Source organism: Photinus pyralis, unplaced genomic scaffold (assembly GCF_008802855.1).
Source record: "Photinus pyralis isolate 1611_PpyrPB1 unplaced genomic scaffold, Ppyr1.3 Ppyr1.4_LG2, whole genome shotgun sequence".
Lineage (NCBI taxonomy): Eukaryota > Metazoa > Arthropoda > Insecta > Coleoptera > Lampyridae > Photinus > Photinus pyralis.
In genome coordinates, this window is record NW_022170403.1 from 30,820,456 (window position 1) to 30,843,714 (window position 23,259).

General features: G+C 35.9%; 2 protein-coding genes across 2 annotated transcripts; one reads left to right on the forward strand and one right to left on the reverse strand.

The window, feature by feature from the left end:
* Positions 1-939: 939 nt before the first annotated feature.
* LOC116162956 (cytosolic carboxypeptidase-like protein 5) lies at positions 940-13,270 on the reverse strand. Its single transcript, XM_031476750.1, has 9 exons — positions 13,089-13,270; positions 12,804-12,972; positions 12,629-12,757; positions 12,427-12,572; positions 12,034-12,366; positions 8,406-9,238; positions 8,152-8,356; positions 7,908-8,102; positions 940-1,989 (listed from the first exon to the last, which is right to left on the reverse strand). The coding sequence occupies exons 2-9, from the start codon at positions 12,895-12,897 to the stop codon at positions 1,237-1,239; spliced, it is 2,688 nt and encodes an 895-aa protein (XP_031332610.1). The 5' UTR covers positions 12,898-12,972; positions 13,089-13,270; the 3' UTR covers positions 940-1,236.
* A 575-nt stretch (positions 13,271-13,845) lies between these two features.
* On the forward strand, positions 13,846-15,494 carry LOC116164551 (NEDD8-activating enzyme E1 catalytic subunit). Its single transcript, XM_031478744.1, has 3 exons — positions 13,846-14,566; positions 14,614-14,984; positions 15,033-15,494. Exons 1-3 carry the CDS (start codon positions 14,041-14,043, stop codon positions 15,462-15,464), a joined length of 1,329 nt encoding a protein of 442 aa, XP_031334604.1. The 5' UTR covers positions 13,846-14,040; the 3' UTR covers positions 15,465-15,494.
* The last annotated feature ends 7,765 nt before the right edge of the window (positions 15,495-23,259 follow it).

Sequence of the window (23,259 nt, forward strand, 5' to 3'; positions counted from 1 at the left end):
ATCCTGCCGGAAGCACTTCAGGATTAACATTTGCCCTTTTGATACCTACTCGAAATCTACATTTTCGTGCCGGACGCTCAAAAAATTCAAAAAACCTGCATGAATACATGTAGAAAGTCACGGGGCCGGGTGGCATGATGGCGCAACCCTTGGCTCATATGGAAAATCAAGGAGTTTCTTAGTATATTGTCAATTTTTCAAGAATATTTTTTTCATTACTTTTTTTAATGTAACGGTTATCTAAATACACGAAATAATAAATAAATAAACGAAAACAGAGATGTAAAAAGGTATTTCATAAGAAGTTCACACGAACGTACGCTTTTTTGACATTTTTGATCGTCTGGCAAAAAAGGTAGATCTAGAGTATCTAAAAGAGAAATTTTGTTAATGTTTAAATGCCTTCAACAGAATTTGCGCTGGCACCATTGTCTTTGTAGAGACATCAATTGATACGAATTCCTTCAAATGAGAGCTGGGTACTACTCGCGAGCGTTTCTCTTGAAAAAGCGCTTGCGAGCACTTTTCGTAGCAGCCGCTAGAGCGCTTTTTTCCCGCTCGCAAGCCCTTCTTCCGCTCCTGAGCGCTGAAAGATAAAGTATTAACTTTTAGCGTTTTTTCCGCTCACGAGCACTTTCCCGAGCGCTCGTGATAAACCACTCGAGCACTTTTAGGGGTGCTCGTAACTCTCAAGCGATTTTGCTTTGCAAAACAGCCTGATGCTCGCAAGCACTTTTGAGACAGTTAGAACGCTCGTCGCTCGAGCTGTTTTTTAGAACACTCGACCCAGCTCTGCTTCAAATTAAGTTACAATCGTCCGGACGTTCAGGTAGGTTTACGTCCTGGGCTCTCATGATTTGACTCCCTATATACCAACGGCACAACGTGTGAAATTGCTGGAGTAGGCACAAAAAAAAATAGGTAATTAAAAATCCAAGATTGGAGTTAAAATAATAGTTATATTTCAAAAATAAATACACAGGTTCATAATTTTTATAACAAAAACTCGAAAAAGACTAATTTGTATATGAAAGCATGTCACCAATGCTAAAAACATTACAGGTACAAATAGATTCTTTACAGACTATTGAAACCAGTTGTTATTCGGCGTTACCTTACAATTTTTATATATTTCTAAATTTCATGTAAAAAACATCAATTATTCTTTGTACATCACAACTAAAACATTAGTGTTGAACACTACTTAAGAATTTTAACAATAGAAAAACAGCCATCTTAAGATGTTTGACCCTTTAACGTTCTGCGCTTCTTGTGTTTATCAATTTTAGTGGGTACGTCATTCGAACTTGCCAATCTTCTTAACGGGCGCTTGCTTTTCTTACTTTTAGAAAAATTGTACACGCGAAATAGGCCTTTGGTGGGTCCGGGATCACCGCCAAGGGAAGGTAACGCTTTTATTCCATAACCTTTCACTTTATGAGAGAACACTTGGGCAGCATTGTGACTGTCCCATTGAACGATCAAATCGGAATCGCTCCCCTTCCGACCGTCACATTTTCCCTTATATTTGGCAATCATTCTCTTGCCCTCCGTGCCTTTAAGAAAACAAATTTCGTGAAGTTTTAAACGACTCGGGTTTTCGGTATTGGTACCTTTCTGCTCTTTCTCTTTAATTGCGTCTAGCTTTACGGATTTCAACTTGGTGGCGTTATGGCGACTTTGCGAATGTTTGACGTTACTCGCGGATTTCGATTTTTCGACCGTCGTGTTGCCTTTTAATTTTAACGTACTCTCTTTGCGAGATTTACTCCTAGTACTGTCGAACAGTACCTTAGGTCTCGGTCGTGGTACGGTTACAATGTTGGAGCAACTGGGTTGCGAGGAATTTCTGGGACTCGAAGCGCATATGTTTTCCTTGCGTTCCACCGGGACCACGCTCGTAGAATGTACGGCTTTAACCATGATTCTCTTAGCGTCTCTAATTGATGGTGAACGTGTTTTTAACACAGCTCCCCGCAGTGACTTACCCTGCAGGAAAAACAGCTTACCAGACTGATTATGCAAAGCTTATAACTATAAGTAAAAGTTGCAAATTTTCTTCTGTAAAATAAGAAACTTACAAACAGTATACAACATTTTTAATTACGCATTCAATTTACAATCACTATAGGTACATATTACTCTTACAACAACAGTAGATAATTTTCTTTAGCATGATATTTGCCACTTTCACAATTTTTGCCTAATAAACAAAACTCCAATCCTTTCATTATTAAAGACATACAAACAAGCAATATAAAAATACACTTACGTTCTCCATTTAACTATAAATTTTATCTGAAGTTTCACATCAAAAGTGAAATATCTACAACTTTTATTTCACAGCCATCTTACAGTACCTACACCACTTAAATTTTGAATTGTTGCATAAGTCACCTTTTCAATAGCATAATGCGCGTTCTTTTACTACCTAATTAATTAGCTCATTGCAAATTGACTTATACGTATTAATGAAGCTAATTGATTAGTTGATACATGAACCTTTTTTTTAATTGTTTTATTACTCTTTGCAATGAATCGGTGCATTTGTCAGACAAAAGAACTTGGCAATAAGACGTTAGTTTTCCTTCGTATTATTTTTTTCTTCAAAACAGCAGAACACTCAATTTCATTAAAAAACAAGTGATGTTCTGGTTGTCAGGACAACATGGTTTCGTACGCTACTGCCTAGTGCAACTTCTAAAGTTATTAGGTGTAAAATTGTACCGTTTGAAGAAACAAGTAATAAGTATACACGTTTATTCTCCAGTGTATTAAGTTTAAAAATGCATGTAACCGTTGTTGAGCTTTGATGACACGTAACAGAATTTCATTTCGAGCGGGAGGTGTGTGGTTTACACAGTTGACTTAAGAGTAACATAATTTTAAATTTTTTGACCTCCTAGGCTAACAGTGACATGGTTAAGAACTTTTAGGCGTAACTTTCTTTAAAAACCATCCAACAATAAAGGGGGGTACAATGCTAACAATCAAATCACCTTACCTTACCAGATAATAATAATAATAATTTTTATTTTTTTAAATTTTTTTTAAAATTTTTATTTTATTTATTTATTTATTTTTATTTTTTTAGGACCCTACATAACTTCACCAGACACAGACACTAATCGTTACTTGATTTTAATCCGTGCGATTAGTTAACCAGGCTAGACCTGAGTTCTCACAAGATACACCGACAATCTAGCTCAAGGCTATTCTATTTAACCAGAAAGCATGGAAATAAATACACAAATTAAATATGCACAACACAAGATAATCAAATGATAATAGAATACAAAAAAAAAAACCACAGCATTATACATCTGCAAGAACTATCCCAAATTATGATTATGATTGAGAAGATATGCCTTTAAATGTTTTTAGATGACCGATAAACTTAAAAAAATTGATCCATTACTCGATAATTTATCTATATTAATTGTGCATATAAAAGCAAACATGGATAAATCGATAATCACCGATAATGTAAGGTTAATCCCACATCATTTATCGAGTTATCGATAATTATCAATTGCTCAACAACTATGGATAAAGATTTTTTAGATTTATCAATAGTATTGAATTAATAATGAAATGAAATAAAGTAAAGCAACAATTTATCATTTTTAAATAAAACTTAGGATCATGTTTTCTTATACAGGATCGCTATTAAAAACTGAACCAAAGGTCGCTCACCCTCAAACCGTTTGAGATATGACATGAAAATTAGTAGAAACGAAAAGAAATTGTGTAGATAGTAGGCAGGAAAACAAGTTAACAATCTGTCAGTAAAAAATACAATAGTTTTTTCTTAGAGCTGGGCAAGCTTTCAGCGACTCAACAATTATAACATTTCCATTTGAAATAAGTTCATATATTTTAAGGTTAAAAAATTTTTTTGCCACATGGTTTTTGAGTGAGACCGCCATTTTGAATTTTTTAAAATGACAACATAGGTAATGTGACACGCAGGGTTGCCAGATTGCGTATGGCCGTCTGCCGGACATAGGCTGCATGAGAAACATAAATCTACATTGCGAACAAACCCCCCCCCTCAAATTTAAGAATTTTTTTATTTCAAATTGGTATAAGTAAACAAATAAAACAAACTATACATTCTTGCAATATAAGTAATATAAGGGTAAATACAGTGCACTTAAGTTAATAAATTAAACATAAACATCAACATCGCTGTTTACACACAAATAGTCAAAACAAGAAAGTTAAACATATTTTTCTGATTTTCTGGCAAGTGTTAGTAGTTTTTTGTTTTTTAATACAAAATCATAGAAATCCTATTTGTGATTTTGTTACATTTAAAAATTAAGGTGTTATTAGGTGCTTAGAAAGGAATCGTTTGATCTATTTGAAAAGTATTAAATTGAAATGTATTGTTCTGCTGGAGTTATAGTCGCGCCTGCCGGGGGCCGGAGAGCACGATGTAAAACCTGAGACTCCGGCTGAATGCCTGACATCTGGCAACCCTGGTGACACGTCATTAAAAAGCTTATTTTTTCTCTCTCTTACTACCTTAAACATGTATGGCTTAAATAAAAAAATAATGCTGGAAAATTAGAAAAACCTTGGCACTTTAAATTTAAATTAACAGAACATCAAAAATTAACAAAAAAGCAATCACCAGGTGTTAGTGACAAAAACAGTACATACCTATGGTTTGTTTCCTTAGTCTTACAACTGTATTATGTGAGAAATACGGATTTTTCTCCATTATTTTCTAATTTAACACCATTCATGATGAAGGTAGTAAAAAAGAGAAAAAAATAAGCTTTTTAATGACGTATTACATGACCTACTTATGTTGCTATTTAAACAAATTCAAGATGGCGGCCGCACTCAAAAAACAAATGTAAAAAAGTTGTTTTAGCCTCAAAATATTTGATAATTTCAAATTTGTAATACCAACCCTGTATGTTTAAACGCATAGGGTGAGCCAAAATAAATAATTTTGTCAAATAGATCATTGTGGCGTTAGCATGACACTTTCAAAATAGGATCACAAGTCACAACCTACTTGAGCATGACCTGAATTATATATTTTTATGCTTGATTACTTTTTCTATACTAATAAAACGTACCAAGACTATTATCTAACTGATCGATTTTGATTTCAGAAAACTACATAATAATTTTTTTAATAACAATAATAATTTATTGTCCAAACAGACTATCCAGTGTAGGACAAACTTAAATATTGTTCAATAAAAGCCGCGCAGAAATATAGAAAAATTGAACAAAAATAATTATAACTAAAGCGATAAAGTCATAAATAAAAATTTGTACTAAAACCGTAAGTTGTATGAGTTATGGAGAAGTTATTAATAATTCTCGAAGATAAGACCATTATCAAAAATTACGATTATTATTCCAGTGGCGTAGTGGGTACATAAAAATTATAATAAATTTAGGGGAAGCTCAGAGGAATTTAGTAATTAACTAATCTTACTTAGTAAATGTACAGGGTGGCCAAATAAGAATGCGAGGTACTGTATTGGGAACCTGTCCATCGTAGAAGCTTGCGGTAAAAAAATTTATTACTAAAACGGCCACAAGAAAAACCTGGAAACTATTTTTAAGTTTCTGAAATGGCCGCTAGGGGGCGTAACTGCAATCTGGAATCTAATAAAGTGATTTTTCTGTGAATTCCGCTATATTAACCTAACAAAAAAATGTCCGGTCTTTGAAGACGACGATAATCTGAATTATTTTGTTTGACAATTTTTCCTGTATCTCTAAAAATGAAGTGGTGGGGGGTATTCAAAGGTTTCCGTAAAGAACACTCTGTATCTTCGAAACGGCTGAGCCGCTTTTAACACACTCGGGTTAATTAAAAAGAGTTATCTTTCAGCTACAAATATTATATTTGAAGTTTTGTTAGTTTCACATATCGCCGCTTGAGGGCGTTTTTCGACATTCCGACAGAAATGGTTAATTTTCTCAAAAAAATTAAATGCGTTGGTTTGATTTTTTTCATGAAAAAGTAGCTAAATGATGCCTAAACAACCTCGCGAAAACCGCATCTCGATATTGTAACGGAAACGCTCCAGACGTGACGTCGCCTTTGGCGCTCTGGAATTTTCTAGGCGCGCGATAGTGGGAATGTTTGCGACGTATCTGGTAATTACGCGAGTGTTCTGGACTTACGTTGCTTGCGTGTATAAATGGTTGCGGACCGAACATCGCAGGCAGTTTTACTACCGAACGAGATCGAGTACGGATGAAACATCGAGCGCGGAAATATAAATTGCGAAGTGTGTGATATAAATAGTCGATATAAATTGTACAGTTTTTATAGTGTTTTAGATTTGTTTAATAAATATTGATATAAATCGAACCCGAATTTATAAATCACGTTACAATATCTTGATCCTAGCTTAAAATTCAGGTCAAAGAAAATTTTATACCCTCAAAATTTCATTTTTTTAAGCTAATTTTTCCGGAATTATTTTTATTATATCATTTGTGGTCCTACGGTGGATCGATTTAAAAAAGGAAGCTTTTAATGCCGCCGTAAATGCTCAAAATGACGGCCATTACCATATAAAAAAAAATATATATATATATATCTCAAGATATCGAGATGCTGTTTTCGTGAGCTTGTTTAGGCATCATTTAGCTACTTTTTCATGAAAAAAATCGAACCAATGCATTTTTTTAAGAAAATTAACCATTTCTGTCGGAATGTCGAAAAAAGCCCTCAAGCGGTGATATGTGAAACTAACAAAACTTCAAATAGTATAATATTTGTAGCTGAAGAATAGCTCCTTTGAACTAACCCGAGTGTGTGTAAATCGACTCAGCCGTTTCGAAGACACAGGGTGTTCTTTACGGAAACCTTTGAACACCACTTCATTTTTAGAGATACAGGAAAAATTGTCAAACAAAAATTGTTCAGATTATCGTCGTCTTCAAAGACCGGACATTTTTTTGTTAGGTTAATATAGCGGAATTCGCAGAAACATCACTTTTTTAGATTCCAGATTGCAGTTACGCCCCCTAGCGGTCATTTCAGAAACTTAAAAATATTTTCCAGGTTTTGCTCGTGGCCGTTTTAGTAATAAATTTTTTTACCGCAAGCCTCTACGATGGATAGATTCTCAGATACAGTACCGCGCATTCTTAGTTGGCCACCCTGTACATCTTAGAAATGTAAAAACGTGTATTATATTAATAAAAATAACATAAGTACAAATACCTACGTTTTTTTTTAAAATTTACGCCTCCGTTTGTAAGTAATCTGAAGTTATTAAAGTATACGATCATTGCCGACCGCGTGACGTCACCTGCGCAACCCGAAACGTTCTTTCTGTATATCTAGGGGGTGTTGCCGCAAGTAGATAACCAATGTATATTCTGGAGCAGGAAATGACGTCACACCAATGGCAAGCTTGGAATGGAGTGACGTCATTTCCTGGTTTAGAACATACATTTGTTATCTACTGCCGCGCAACACAACTGTAAATCATGGGTAACTGGCAAATATACACTATAGCACCTATCACATGTAATCAAAGCTCATGTGAATAAGGCATCATGCATCTAATTATTATGAAAAGGTATTATTTGAGAACAAAAGGAGATTTTGAAGTTTCCTAATCTACCCTACATTAAAATCCTTTTTTAAAAAATTAGTATTTGTACTATAAGTTCGGCACCCTAATATGCCGACCAAAATTGACGTTTAGTTCTCATGAAAATTAAAAGTCAAATTTTATTTAAAAAAAAGTGTCTCGCTCACGAATAACCTATATAAAAAGAAGGCAAGTTCAATGGTACTATTAACAAATTTAATTTAGTTATACAAGTGAACATATGTTAATACTGATATCGTGTCTATCAATATCGTTTTCAGCACCGTCTGTTTTAGTGGCAATATCATTTTGGCCTACCTGGGCGCGCAGGCTTGAAGATTTTCTCAATTTGAACCTTGCAGGTACGCATCTTGTCTCTCCCAATTCGTTGACACAATGCATTTTTAACCAATCTCGAACACCATTTAAAGAATGAAACTGGGAGTTTGGTAACCGCGTAATAGGATTATCACCGGTAAGATCAAGAATTGACGCACCTAATGTCTTCCCGACCTACAGTGAAAATTTTAATCTCTCTCTCATACGGGTCGAGTACGAGCACCTCTTCAAATATATGGGGATTATATTTTGGAGGAATCGGAATAGTGTGAACGCCTCGTCCAGACTCCTTAATCGTGCTAGGAAGCACATTTACAAGACTTCCGGTGTTGTAATTACATTCCAAAGTGTAACTTCGCACTAAACCGGTCAGCTTCAATACCGCTACTCGGCCGGATCCTTCGCGACTCATTCCATCTCGCCTGTCCCTTTAAAAGAGGGCACTAAAATACTGAAATTAATCCATCAAGCGCTTACTTTAAGTACATATTTCGCTCCGTAAAATTACAAGCGGTAAAATGAAAATTGAAATTATTTATACTCATTATTTTGGGTAAAAGCATGCAGTCAATGTTTCTTTCAAAATCTTCGAAATGATTTCCATACATAAATATACCCTTTTTAGAGGCATGTCCGTGCATGTCAAGATACATAAATAAACCGGATTCGTTCGAATTCAAATCACCATATTCCGTATTTTCATCATCGTCTGCAACTTTGCTAATTTTATTCTCGTGATTTTCAGTTAAACCCTTCTCCGCTGAAAATGATACACCGTTATTGATATTCGTAATTTCATTCGACACTTCTGGCTCAGACTTTTCAACTTCAGTAACATTAGCTTCGTATTTACAGTAACAGTTAGTAATAGAATCTGTATTTTTATTTTCTTCCAGTGTCATATGAGAAACTCTCTTACTAAGTTTATGGTCGTTACCTCCATGATTATCCTCCATAGAAGATATGTCATCGTTATCATTGGGTAAGTCAATCGTTTCGCAGAAGTGGTCTTCTTTTTCATATCCAAAATGATGGTACCTTATCAAAGCTCTAGCTGCAAATATTGATGGGTGCAAAGTTAAGGACGGATTGAGATACATTCGATTAAGATTCACTCCTCTTGTGTCGGTTCGATAGTGGCCTCTAGCAACACCATCCGGATTTAGCATCGGTATCAGTTTGAATACGTATAATCTTCGCAAAACGATAGCTACAGGGTTATCTACACTTAATAAGAGGTTCAAAATTCCGTTAAATACAAAACTAGATGGAGTTTCTCCTGGGTGAACACGAGCAGATATAAATATTACCTAAAATATCAATAACAGAAAAACACAGGTTATTACGTGGGCGTAGAAGGGCCACATGTAGATTTTTGCAAGAAAACTAATACTTAACAGCTGCGTAAATTACATCCGTCCGTCCGAGAACTTCTCAGCACTTAAATCTCATACATGGTGACCCCCGGGAACCTTTCCACTAATACAAACGTATATTGAAATCAATTTTTTTAAAAACAAATTTATTTAATTAATATACAGCGTGGTTCAAATTGGACACTTTCTTATAGAAACCCCATTTATTTTAAGAGATAGAAAAAAATGGATCAAGGTCTCTGGAGCCCAACTTTAAAATCACATATTATATTTAGTCGTTTCAGGGTGGTCCAAATTTGACACTTTCTTATGGAAACATCCTTTATTTAATATTGCATTTTATACATCAAAATATTTTTATTGTACCCATCTAGGTTTCCATGGCGAACAAAAGATGGTAGGATTGTGTAAAAAGACAATTTTTTGGTTATTTGGAAATGTTTATTAGCTTCCAAATATTCTTAATTTCAAACACACAAAAAACAAAGAATGTGAATAAAACAAATAAGTCCTATAAGTAAATAATACAGTTAACCAAGAAATTAGCGTTTTATAAACAATCCTGCCATCTTTTGTTTGTCATGGAAACGTAGATGTCTGCAATAACAACATTTTAATGCACAAAATGCAATATTGCAAATAATATTTAATATAAATATAAGTGCGTTTGTAAAATAAAATTTGTCGGTGTAATTTCATGCAAGTTGTGTGTTAATTCGGACCCTTTGTTAACGACGAACAGAAAAGTTTCATGTTCAATTACAGTTAATTTTATTGATTCTCGCCCAAAGCTTATTTTAAGTTTAAATTTAGTCACATGACCGTTTGGAATTTAAGGATTTTTCCTTTATGTGCGACGTCTCCTATTTTGATTAAGACTGCAGTGGATCTCAGCTGTTTTTAAAGATAGAAACATGCGGTTTTCGCGACCCTGTTCCCCGTTTTTGTGAAACTTTCAATACCACAAACAGCGTCCATTTACGTTTGTTTCTGAGATACAGGGTGAAAGCGAATACTTTGACTTTGAGATATTATCAAATGTTATTACCCATGTAAGATAGATAAAGGTAAAAACTGCTTATTTTAGATACTGTACCGTAGTAAAAAAATGTTGGACCATCGTTTCTGAGATTAATTACCATGGATACAATAATGAACAAAACAAAATCTCCATGAATCCATGACCTACTATTTAAAAACAGTAAAAAAGTAAGATTTCCATGGTTAAAATTAAAAAAAAATGAAGGTTGTGGTACATCAACGTAATCAGGAAAACAAGTGACGTTAAGATATACCGGGTGTCGCATTGAAAAAATACCAACATTTAGTCAAATCTCATGTCACTGCTATCGTATTAACAGTTTTACAAAAAAGTGACTGTACAAGTGTACAGGGTGGTTAAAATTCGTGCCTCACTATTGGGATCTTCGTAACGGTGAATGATACAGTGTAGGTTGAATGTGTGAAAAAATGCATTTGAAATTTTTGAAAATAACATGAGATATCATCGAAAAACTGAAAATTTCAAATTTCGTTTTCATTTGGACCATTCTTGACATTTTCTATGGATACCTTTTTTTCGGAGAATCTGAGTCAGTTATCAGAATTTCCATAGCATGCCAGATGTAGAAGGTACATGCTACTACTTACTTATTTCTTATGGGTGTGGCAAAAATTTCAAAAGCATTTTTTTAGTCATACAAAGAGGCCTCTCTTTAACCTACACTGTACACTGCCAAAATTTGTAAATTGTAAATATCTCGTTTTAAACGTTAAAACAAAACAAAATATATTTTAATTTAATATTGCAAATAATATTTAATATAAAGTGATACATGAAAAACTCAAAAATATATGGGGTGTGGTCCATATGAAAAAATTTAATTTGGGGTTGTATAAAAAACCAAACACCCTGTATAAAAATTGCGTATTGCGATAGATGCTACATAAAAAAGTGCTCTAAGAAAGATTTTGCCAAAATCAAGTATATTTAATAGTAAGAAAGTTATGGGGCATTAAAGAAATGAACTGAATTCGAGAAACGCCCCCTAGCGGCTAAATGATTACACATACACTTGGTCCTTAAAAAATCCTGAAAAGAAAAAATCACAAGCTTTCAAATCGGGGGAACGAACGGACGAATCTGGAAATTAAGCGACCCAGAAACAGGTTTCCGAGCAGTGTGGATGGTGGGCCCGTCTTGCTTAAACGTCCTGCTGTAAGGTTTGGCAATAAAAGTTTGTGATTTTGTCTGTGCAGTATCATTAAGAGGCTATTGAAGGGCTCAATGACACTTTTCCTATTCTTTTGCCCTTATCTTACCTTAGTGGGCGGGATTTCAGCCAAGGAGGCTCTACTACCCTGACCCACTATACATTTATTTATTTATTTTGCCTTTATTTTTGGAGTGAGGCTGCTCTACCAACCCAACCCACTATACATTTACAATTATCCATGCCCTTTGTGGAGATCCTAGTAGCTTTTTATTCTACATGTACATTCTCTGTTCTTAATTTCTGAACCCATTTAAGAATACTAGGTCGCTAGTAACAGCTTCATGCCGGCCGACATTGGGATGACAATGACAATAAGTACTCTCTTGAGTCACCCTGTAGAAGGCTGGCTTTATTTTGTGCACAAAAGGGACATCCAAATTCAGACTCTGTCTGTACAAAAAATCTAAATGTGGCCCCTAACACCTTTGCGCATTATAAATACTGGTACAATACCTTCTTTCCAATAAATCTAAAAGGCCTAAGAACGTGCTTTTCCGGAAATAAATCCTTTAGTCTGGCTTCTCTCTCGTTGCTGATGTTATGATAAGACGATATTGTAAGAAGCTCTACTCTTCTTCCTTCCAATGAAAAACAAATCGCTTCCCGGACATAATAAATATCATCTCGCGATAGCACGGCTTTATCTAGAAACCTTTCATCATTGGTGTTGAGGGTATTGGTAAGTTCCGCGTACGAATACGGATACGTGAACGCAAAATAAACGATGCTTTGAACATTTTCTGGTGTTTTGTATTTAAAGCTTAATGTAAAAATGTTATCATTCATCTAAAAAAAATGGGTTTCATTGGATAGACGTTTTCCGACTGAAATATGAAGAAAACTCACACTATATGATGGTTTGTCCCTCACCCTTTCCCATTGTAATTTTCCTGGTACAATACGATAAACAGGTGCCATACCTTGACTGTACATTTTGCCTTGACGATTTAGGTCTACAAGATTCAACTTGACAACTAGCTCGGGTGCATTTGCTGGGAAAAGTGTTGTTTAAGTTTAGTTATTTATATCTAATAGCAAAAATACCTACCACGTATTCCAAAGTAAAACCATGTTCGATTAGCGTTTTCAAATTCGGTACCAAAGCAATCGGGTTTCGTCCATATATTAAATTCTACGTCATGAACATCCTGTAGAGTGGACCGTGATGATTGTGTAGCTAAAAGGTTGACCTTTAGATATAAATTAATGTTTCAAGCGTATACCTGATTCAAAACAAGGTACATATTCGACTCTTGATAAATTGGCAGAATCAAAATTTGAAAAGAATTCAAACCCTGCGCATTCCAAATCGTCCATTACTTTTCAAAGATATAAATGTAATTTATAATTTCCCATTTCTATTGTGTTTCTATGAAAGAGCCCGTCTCAAATCTGTAAAACAAGTTTCGCAATTACTCAGAGTTTTGAAATGAATAATGGATCAAAATCTATCTATAGGCTTTAGCAAGGAACAAGGCTACATACAAACACCTACAAATGTTATGTACCTTATGTAATAAATGGATGCAAATGATAAACGTACATGGTCAAACAAGAAAATGTTTCTGTATAATAAGTTGCAGTGATTCAAGAAATGGGGAACATATAAATATTGTTAAATTAACCACCGTTTGTGTCAATAAAACAACAACTTTCCTCAGCTGGTTTTTGTTTTCGATGGTATGTCAAAGTAAACTGTCATGCCAAAAAAACATGGTGGGTAATAGCATAAACCAAATATAACTAAACTAAGAATTATGTCATGATGATGTAAAATTGGCAACATTGCAAATGAATTATTCAAATTTATAAAGGAATGTTTTTGGAATCATCTGTATATTTGTATTTATACAAAAGGCAATGTCTGTCTATCTGTCCGGCGTCCACATTTCAGAATCAATCATCACCAAATTTAGTTCAAGAGGTTAGTCTATTATGGGATGGATCAATATTGTAGATTTTACGGCTGTAAAAGTAAATACACTTTCAAAAATTTCATTTGCAATCAATGTAACTACACCTTAAAAAGCAAAAGGATATTTTAAGACGTCACATTATATCACGTTACTTCAAGAATTTTAAATATGATCAGTGCAATTTTGTAACCAACAATAACATAACTTAAAAGTGGCATATTCACATTCACGTCTTGACCTTGAAAAGTATGCCCATAAAATCTTGGTACTAAATTTTGGCACACCCTGTATGTATAATCATAGACGATTTAGATCAATGACTGTCTTATTCTTATATCTATGGTAATGAATGACGGCTGTCACCTTTAAACATAACCTCAAAATTACATTAGAAATTAGATAATTTTTTAGGGTTGAATTTAAACCAAAGACAGCTTTAAGGGTATTGTTTCTTTCAAGCAAATTTTGCTTTGATCGAACAGCAAGATTTCAATAACGTACACCCTAAAATAAAAAGGGAGCACACTGCAAATTATCACAGGAAATGTCTGAACATCAAGGCGTTTCACAAAAACGATGGGGTCACTTAAGAAAAGTGCTGGAACGCCCCGGTCCCTTCAGTCACCCAGATTTTGAACCGTCATCCGAAATTCTCGATTTTATTATGACAACGTGCAAGTTATTGGTTATCGGAGCGGGAGGTTTAGGATGCGAATTACTAAAGGATTTGGCATTAATGGGCTTTAAACAAATTCACGTTATCGATATGGACACGATCGAACTATCGAATTTAAACAGACAGTTTTTATTCCGTCAAGAAGATATTGGTTCTTCTAAAGCCGAGGTTGCGGCATCTTTTATTAATAGAAAAGTAAAAGGGTGTCAAGTGACCCCTCATTTTTGTAAAATTCAGGATTACGATGAAACGTTTTACAGGCAATTTCACTTGGTAGTTTGTGGGTTAGATTCAATAGTGGCACGACGTTGGATTAATGGAATGTTGATTTCACTATTAAATTATGAAGACGGGACATTAGATCAAACGAGTATTATACCTATGATTGATGGAGGTTTGTTCATTAGTATTTATGTACCAGTTTTAGCATTTACGTTACAGGAACGGAGGGCTTTAAAGGTCATGCTAGAGTAATTTTACCTGGAGTTAGTGCTTGTATAGATTGCACCTTGGACTTGTATCCTCCACAAATTACTTATCCTCTATGCACAATTGCCAATACTCCTCGCTTGCCAGAGCATTGTATTGAATATGTGAAAATAATTCAGTGGCCTAAAGAAAATCCTTGGGGATCTCTAATTGATGGGGACGATCCCCAACATATATTATGGATTTATGAAAAATCGTTGGAGAGATCTACTCAATTTAATATAGTAGGGGTTACTTATAGGCTCGTGCAAGGAGTTGTAAAAAATATTATCCCCGCTGTGGCTTCAACAAATGCGGTTATAGCTGCAATGTGTGCAACTGAGGTGAGTTACCTACACGATTTACGATAAGGTGTCTCATTCTGTTTTTAGGTTTTTAAATTAGCAACAAGCTGTTGCGTACCTCTCAATAATTACCTAGTTTTTAACGATGTGGACGGCATTTACACGTACACATTTGAGGCAGAGAAAAAAGAAAACTGTTTGGCATGCTCCCAGATACCTCAAACATTATTGATACAAGACCCGGAACAAATGAAGCTTAAAAATCTGCTCGATGTATTTTGCGAAAGCGCAGCTTATCAAATGAAAAATCCAGGACTCACGACGTATATTAACGGAAAAAATAAAACTTTATACATTTCTACAATTAAAAACATTGAAGAAAAGACTCGGGAAAATTTAACTAAAACCTTGTTAGAATTAGGATTACAAGATGGATCTGAAATAATGGTCGCGGATCTAACTTCTCCCAATGTTCTCTCTGTCCGTTTGAAATTTGCTAGCAAAAATGTTGATACTTGAAAATATTTTCAAATAAAATGTTAAATGAAACCAGGGTTTAATATAATAATAGTAATAGTGCAAATATGTATAGTGTACTCGTTGTTTAGTATTAAAATGGAAAGGATTTGAAAAAGAGTACCCTTCTCTCTATTTAATCCTGTAGTACCTACCCTACATCCATGGTACAATAAGACCATGACTAAATCCTTGATACGTTGGGTATGGGTTCTATAAGAAATCTATTGTGAGATAGGCAACACACAATACAGATAGTGCTTGCTGAAGGCTGGACTACAGAACGGAGTATGTAAAGTTGCCTATTGCCAGTCGCCAAATTAACCATTTTCAATATTAATTTGTGTCCGATGGCAAAATCATAAACTTAGGTCAATTATTATTTATTAATGCACATTTTCTATCTGTATAAAATAAGCTGCGCGAGCTATCTTTTCGCGTTCTCGAGGTAAACTATTAAATCGACTTTCCAAGATATTTATAGATAAAGTTGGAACAATTTCCAAAATTGGTACCTACAAAAGCTGTAAGTTATTCATAATTTTATGATTTCAAGTGAACAATAGGATTCCCACCCACGCCATATTAGCTTCATGCCCGATTCAACCACCCACTCCCTTACCCTTACGTCATGTCCATGTGCATATACCTACAATTTATGCATCAGGTCCTGGTTTTTGTGCCATTTTACTAAATCTAATTATCAATTTTTTAGTAAGCACAGTTTTTAATAACAAAATCGCATCTTTATTGGAAGAAGTAAAAGTGATATCATGCTCTTCATGCACCCCATCCACTCCCCATGTCCCCTAAATGTTACGTCATTAATTATGATCCAGAGGTTTAATTATTATAGCACAAATGCGGTCTCGTTCTTCCATATTATGTTTGAGGTTGATGAGACATAAAAGTAAATTCAATTATACCTCAGTGTAAGAAATATGAATGTATATTTGTAAAATTAGTTAAAGATTAAGGGATGAGGGGTAGTATAGACCCCTTTATACAATTTAAATGGGCGGTTATTGAATAGTAACAATGGCTCTGATTCTCGACCGTCTTTCTTGGATGTGTGGGTCTTGCACCACCGCGTACCCCTGGTATAGATAATAAAGCTGCCTTAGCGAGCCATAATAAAACGTGATGTTTTTTCATGTTTAACGAAGCTCCGATTACAGGGTGAGCTTTTTCGATTTTAACCATGAGAATCTCTTAAGCTATCAGGGTCGGTCTGGAGAGAAAAATTTACGCGCTGTTGTTTTCTTCGCAACCCACCCCAAATGTTCCTCTTATAATTATTTAATTACATTAAACACTAAACCGTATACTAATAAAATCAAGTGAAAGCATTGTAGCAACAGCATCGTTTTAATTTATATCACATACACCACCTCTACTACTCGTGGGAATTGTATGGACGAAAATTGAAAAAAACTCTTTTTGGGCTCCTCGTCAGAGGGAATCTACAAGCCAGGCCCTCAAAAGGGGTCCGGTAACGAGCCAGGCTCCTCGAAAGAGGTGACGCAGGGCCTCAGAGATTGAAAAGGATTTCGACGAACTTTTGCCTCGTGTGGCGGTTTTTGGCTCCGATCGGAACCGTCGACATTGCTAGGGGAGGGGAGAACCTAGTACAGTATCAGTAAAGTAACATTCTTACAGCACAGTAAAAGGGGGCGAACGTGTACTGGAAAGTTTCCAAACACCGTGAAAGAGCTCATCCAGGAGGTGGGTAGGTGGTGCAGTAGCCATGGCCTCTCCGTTAATCCGGAAAAGACCGAGGTTGTTCCATTTACGAAAAGCAGGAGCTTCTGGGACGTTAACTGATGTGATCCGAGCTGACTTACTAAGACCGAAGAGTTATAAGGTCACCCTCTCGGACAGGAGCAGTGGTTAGATTCAGATTGCCTATTTCTAAAATATTCGCTATTTTTAAAACAAATGGAGAGAAATTCTTGTACTCACACTTTAGACAGTATAATATACTGTGCGTCCCAGGTTGAACGCACCATTGGGAAACAGAGTTAATGTATTTTTTCCCGAAGGATCCACGAAGCCTTTGATATGTATTTGAAGTTAGCGTTCAACGGGCGTTAATGCGCTTGTCATGCTAAAAAGAGATTGGAGTAGTACCTTGAATGCTAATTTCAAAGGCCTCATGGTCATGGATCCTTCGCGAAAAAATACATTGACGTTTTCCTATGGTACGTTCTATCTGGGACACACTGTATATAAGTAGGTACTTACAGTAGTTATACAGGGTTTCCGGGACGGAGCTATAAGAAAAAATCTGAAAATTTCGGAATCAAAAAAGGGGGAGATAACGAGTCTTAAAAATTGCATTTTAGATGGTTTAGAACTTCCATACACTAGGGAGTTTTGTTGGAGGGTAATAACCCCAACATTTTTAAATTGCAGCCCTAGTCCAGTTTCACCACAAACGCATTTCCGATCCCCCCACTCGATTTTTTTCTTTTGGGGGTTTGCAAAAATGAGAGTGTATGAAAGTAGGTATTAAATGATTCGAAGAAACCACCAATATCACTAGGGATCTGCTTCAAAGGGTTCAAACCTACAATTATGTTTTAAGAATGTGTTTCTTTTTTAATTACCTTCAAAATAAGGTGAAAATCGACCTCCTACAAAAACTGTAGTTGTGTTATATGTACAGCGTGGTTCAGAGGTTTCAATTATCGGAGTGGTACTGGGGAATATCCGGATTCCTTGGATGCGGGGATGCTGTCTCCGTCTATGAGCGTGCTACGTGTCTTGTCTCGCGCCCTTGTCTTACGATACGTGGATCTTTTATGAGCATTTTCGATTTTTCAAATAATGTTTTGTTCAATTCTTTTTTGCGCCCGTAAAATTCCTGCGCCCTAAAGCCCGGGCTTTGCCTGCCTATATGTTAATACGCCACTGAATACAAGAGAAATACGCGAATCAAACATCTCAAATCGTACAATAAAAACCAGGAATAGAGTCAAATGCAATTAAACAAAATAATAAAATGTGGCATAATAAATACAAAGGGTAAACAGATCAATTTTATAAAGGTCAATTTAGACACCACAACTCGTACCTAAATGATAAAACTGCACATACATAAAAAGACATCAAAAGCGAATGGCTCTACTTCAGCAGCGACTACCATTGATTGAACACGAAACACTCCAGACCCTCATACTAAACTGAAAAAAAGTTAATTAGAGGGTCCCTCCTTCTCATATTGCTAAGACACAAGGAGATGCGGAAACAACATGATACAGCGAAGATTCGGAACGTATGAGGTACTTTTTCCACGGAATAAACCGTTAGTTGACTAACATCACACTGACTATACAGGGTGGCCATTTGAAAACGAAACAGACCTCAGAACATTTACGAAAAAATCCTCGGACTCGTCAATTTTTTATTTAAGGGGGAACCATTTTTTTGCTAGGTTCTCCTCCCTGAGGGCAAAGTCATAGCGGGGGTGACAAGGGCCCCCAAATTTTAAATCGAATGGGTGGTCGAGTGATATCTTATTTTGAAGGTATTTTTATGTGGATTATAACCTTTAGGTTTTAAATCAATTTTACTTTATGTTGTTAAAGCTAAAATCAATGAAGTACTTGAATGTTGGCCTTCGACTTCCATACAATAATACAGGTTTTGTTCGAACCTTTCCTGTACATTTTAAAAAACTTCCGGAGAACGGAGGAAGCCATTCAATACCTCCTCTTCTTCCAATCCATTGTCCTGGAAACGTTTGGTCCAAATATTGACGAACCCTTGCAGCATAGTGGGGTGGCGCACCATCTTGCTGAAATACTAGACGATTTTCCAAGTACTCGTTGTTATTTTCTAATATCTTCATTGATGCTGGATGAATCGTATTTTCAAAAATTCCAGGTACATTTCTCCTGTTAAAAAGAAAGGGCCTACGATATGGTTACCAAAAATGCCAGCTCAAACATTCAATTTTTCGGGATGTTGTGTATGCACCTCACGAAATATTCTGGGATTTTAATCAGCCCAATGGCGACAGTTTTTTGTACGGATGAAACTTGTGTTTTTTAATATCTTCTGAATGCCGCTTCTAGTAATACCAGATACGGTTGCCAATTTCCCTGTGCTCAGTGTGGGATTTTGCACAATATGACCTGCAATAGCCACTTCTGAAGCTTCATTTAGGTACTACTGAGTTATCCATTTCACGTTTTCTATTAGCAGTTCTCCTTAATTTTTGAACCAATTCCAAAATATTACGATGGACCTGTCGATTTTGGTGTAAATAACTTTAAATCGCTATTTGTCACTACTATGATCTGACAACAGTAATTGACAATCACCATTGAACTTCAAAATGATGCTATAGTAATGCTCTCAGTCATATCCAAGAGTTCCGTTACAGAATTGGGATAGGTACCTAAGTATTAAATAGAAAAAAAACAACAACAAAAAATACGGTTCAGAATGTAAGAAAACAACATTTTTTGTATTTATTTTTTTTATTTAACTAATTCATTTACAAGCATTATTTTTCATAAGAAAATGTTGACACGTTTTTGTAACTTTTATTAGCCCCTGTATCGGCTAGGCAACTTAGTAGCGATTTAAAACTTAAGGGTTATAATCCACATAATCAAAATAAGGTATCACTCGACCCCCCATTCAATTTAAAAGTTTGGGGGCGCTAGTCACCCCCTCAAGGGGACGAAACTAGCAAAAAAATGGTCCCCCCTTGAATAAAAATTGACGGGTCCGAAGATTTTGTCGTAGATGTTTTGAGGTCCCCAAAATAGACTCTGTTTCGTTTTCAATTGGCTACCTTGTAATACTTCCATGAAAATACGTAAATAAAGACTTAATAAAACAATATAAAAGCATAACCGTGTGCACAAACAAACATGATCCAGGTAACGGTACTCAAAACAAAAGCTTGGAGCACCCCATGCTTTTATTGTAACGAAAGTGGTAAAGAAAGTGTATGCTGTGTTGCCTACAGTTAGGTATCAAATCTTTAAAATTTGTGTCAAACCATTGACTACAAAAATTAAGACTGTTCTCAAGTGATTAATTTTTTTGAAAAAAAGAAACACGCGCCAACCAGTTTCCGTTTCAAATAGCAAATTTACCCCCCTAACCACTTTAAGGGACGTTATGTAAGTAGATAATAGAAGGTAGGAGTCCACTTGCAGGGTAATTAGTATTCTGGAACCTTTACATGTGGTACCTACTGCAACCTGTTTCCATTCGTCGTCTTGTAGGACGGGATGCTCAGGAGCCCCAGATCCAGACAACTGGAATTTGAGGATGGATCAAATTTACGAATGGGGAAAGAATACTGCCCCAGCTTTCACTTTCACCACATTATGCGAAGCTATGTATATGCCTCAGGAAAATCACCCAGACGCCACAAATCGATTCCACAATCTCCCTAATAACAGTCAAAAACGACTTCAGAATGCTACGGCCCTCGGCATGAATGTCAGTCACCCTTTTTTTATACAGCATAACGCAAATTTCCAATAAATACCTACGCAAATTATAAAGTTCGCTTAAGCAATGTTTTTAAAGCAATAATTTGATTTGTTTGCTGTGGTAGTGCAGACTCAAGTTGGAAAATACTGTCTATAGATATCCGATCAGATTCGGAAAATATGGTACGAGAAGAAATGGTAAAACAAAAGGAACATGTTAAACGAGACATAAATATATATTACACGCCACTCAAAAAGAAGTCCATAAAACTGTTATAGTCTAATGGAAGTTTTATCGCACTTCTGCGCACTGCCGGCCGAGTTAAAACGCCTTTAGTTAAAAACAATATAAATTGCTTCGGCTCCATTTGTAAAAGTTGATTTAGCGTTTTCAACTGAACTCTGTATTTCGCCTCGAGGTATTTCAAAATTTTTGTACTTCCAATTTCATACTTTTCTTCTATCGTTTGGAAGACGTGTTTTTGGGGTATTTTACCATTAATTATGTACTGATCGGCGTTTCCATTACAACACTGTCTCTGTTTTGAGTTTTTGATTTCTACCACGTATAGAACTTTATTTGTAGGCATCGTTAACAGTTTCGGTACTATAGCTTCCCATTGCACTTTTGCCAAGTCCGGCTGGGAGGGAGACGGAAGAAGAACTACGGAGCTGGTAGAAGGAATATCTGGTTCCGACCGTTCCTTTTGCAGATCATAGTGAATATCGCACATGATTGATTTTTCATCCAGCATTCCGGTTGCACGTTTTAAGGCTTGGATCATCAATCTACTTTTGTTACAGCCGTGTATTGAACTGTAGCAATTACACTGGTTCTGGTCACGTACAGTTGAAACTGAAGATATTCGGTCTTTTAGCAGGTCCTTACTCTGAATGGGGGTTGCAGAATTATATTCGCGCTTTTTTGGTCTAAATGAACTAATTTTCTTGAATTCTGGACAAGTCCGTGGTGTTAAAGTATGTACCGTAAATATGTTCTCCACGTTTGTTTGCTTCTCAGGGTGTGTGTGTACGTTTAGTTCGGTATTTTTGACAGGTTGTAGCGATTCATTTAGAAACGTTTGTATCGAAAGCCTATAACTTTGCTTTGGAGGGTCTCGCGCTCTGATTTTGGCAGAAGTCGAAGCCGCTCTCACTAAATCGTACCTGTAGGTATGCCCTTTAAATGAATCGCACTGCGTTACATTCACACCTGCGGGTAGTTTGTCCTTCTGCGTGTTATTTGAATCGGCTAAAGATAGTTCATTTTCTTCAGCATTCTTGTCAGTGTTAGAATATATTTCTAGCACTTGATTCTCAGAAGCATCTTCGCCTACCTTTTTTTTCAATTTGTGGTTTCTTGGGTGTTTTCTTTTAGTGGAAGATGCTTGGCCCATGAGTATTAAATTTTCAATCAGTACTTTAGCTACTAGAAATTTTGGACCGTCATCTTGACATTGTAATCGCGTAAACACAACTAAATAAAATGGGCGCATTCATCCATTTGGAACGTAAGTTTTGGGCGCGGTCACCAGAATTAAATTATAAGATCAGGTACCTGGTCGCCCAGTATAATGAGATGGGAAATACTGAAATGTCACGCAAAACTGATGCAGTGCAGATAAACCACACTATTCGTCCTTGAAAGTGACTTCAAAAAGCCGCAAACTCTAGATTTACAAACAAAATTTATATACGTTAATTTTGACAAGCAATTTTTAAATCACACACCCCACGCTTGTCGAAATTATATAGACACCGCCGCCATCCCAAACACGACAAATCTGCAAAAGAAACACAATGAGAAGGCACGGGGCCCCGGGAGACTCGCCTCGGTAAATTCGCCCCCGAAAATTCGCCCCCGTAATATTCGCCCCCAAGTAAATTCGCCCCCGGAATATTCGCCCCGACTAATTCGCCCCCGTAGCATTCGCCCCATAACATTTATTAACCCTCGGAAGTAATAAGTTGGTTTAAATTAATTAAATAAATATTTGCAAAAATTACGATATTTGGAACTGAATACGGCGAGACTCGAAATTGTTCATATTCAATCGTGTCTCACCTGTAAAAGGCTGATTGAAGGGTTCAACGTCAACCGTATGTTTACAATACATTTTACAACAAATTGCGTCAAATTACTCAGCCATTTATGGATATATTGAAATGTTTTTGACATCAATGCGTATAAACAAAGGATGATTCTTTCTTTAGACTTACATATGAAAATTGGTCCAGATTTGATGTAAATTTGTGTTGAAAAACACCAACATTGATGAAGTTTCCTGAAGTATCAAATCGTAATTAAAATAATCTAAAAAAATCTAACTCGAAACATC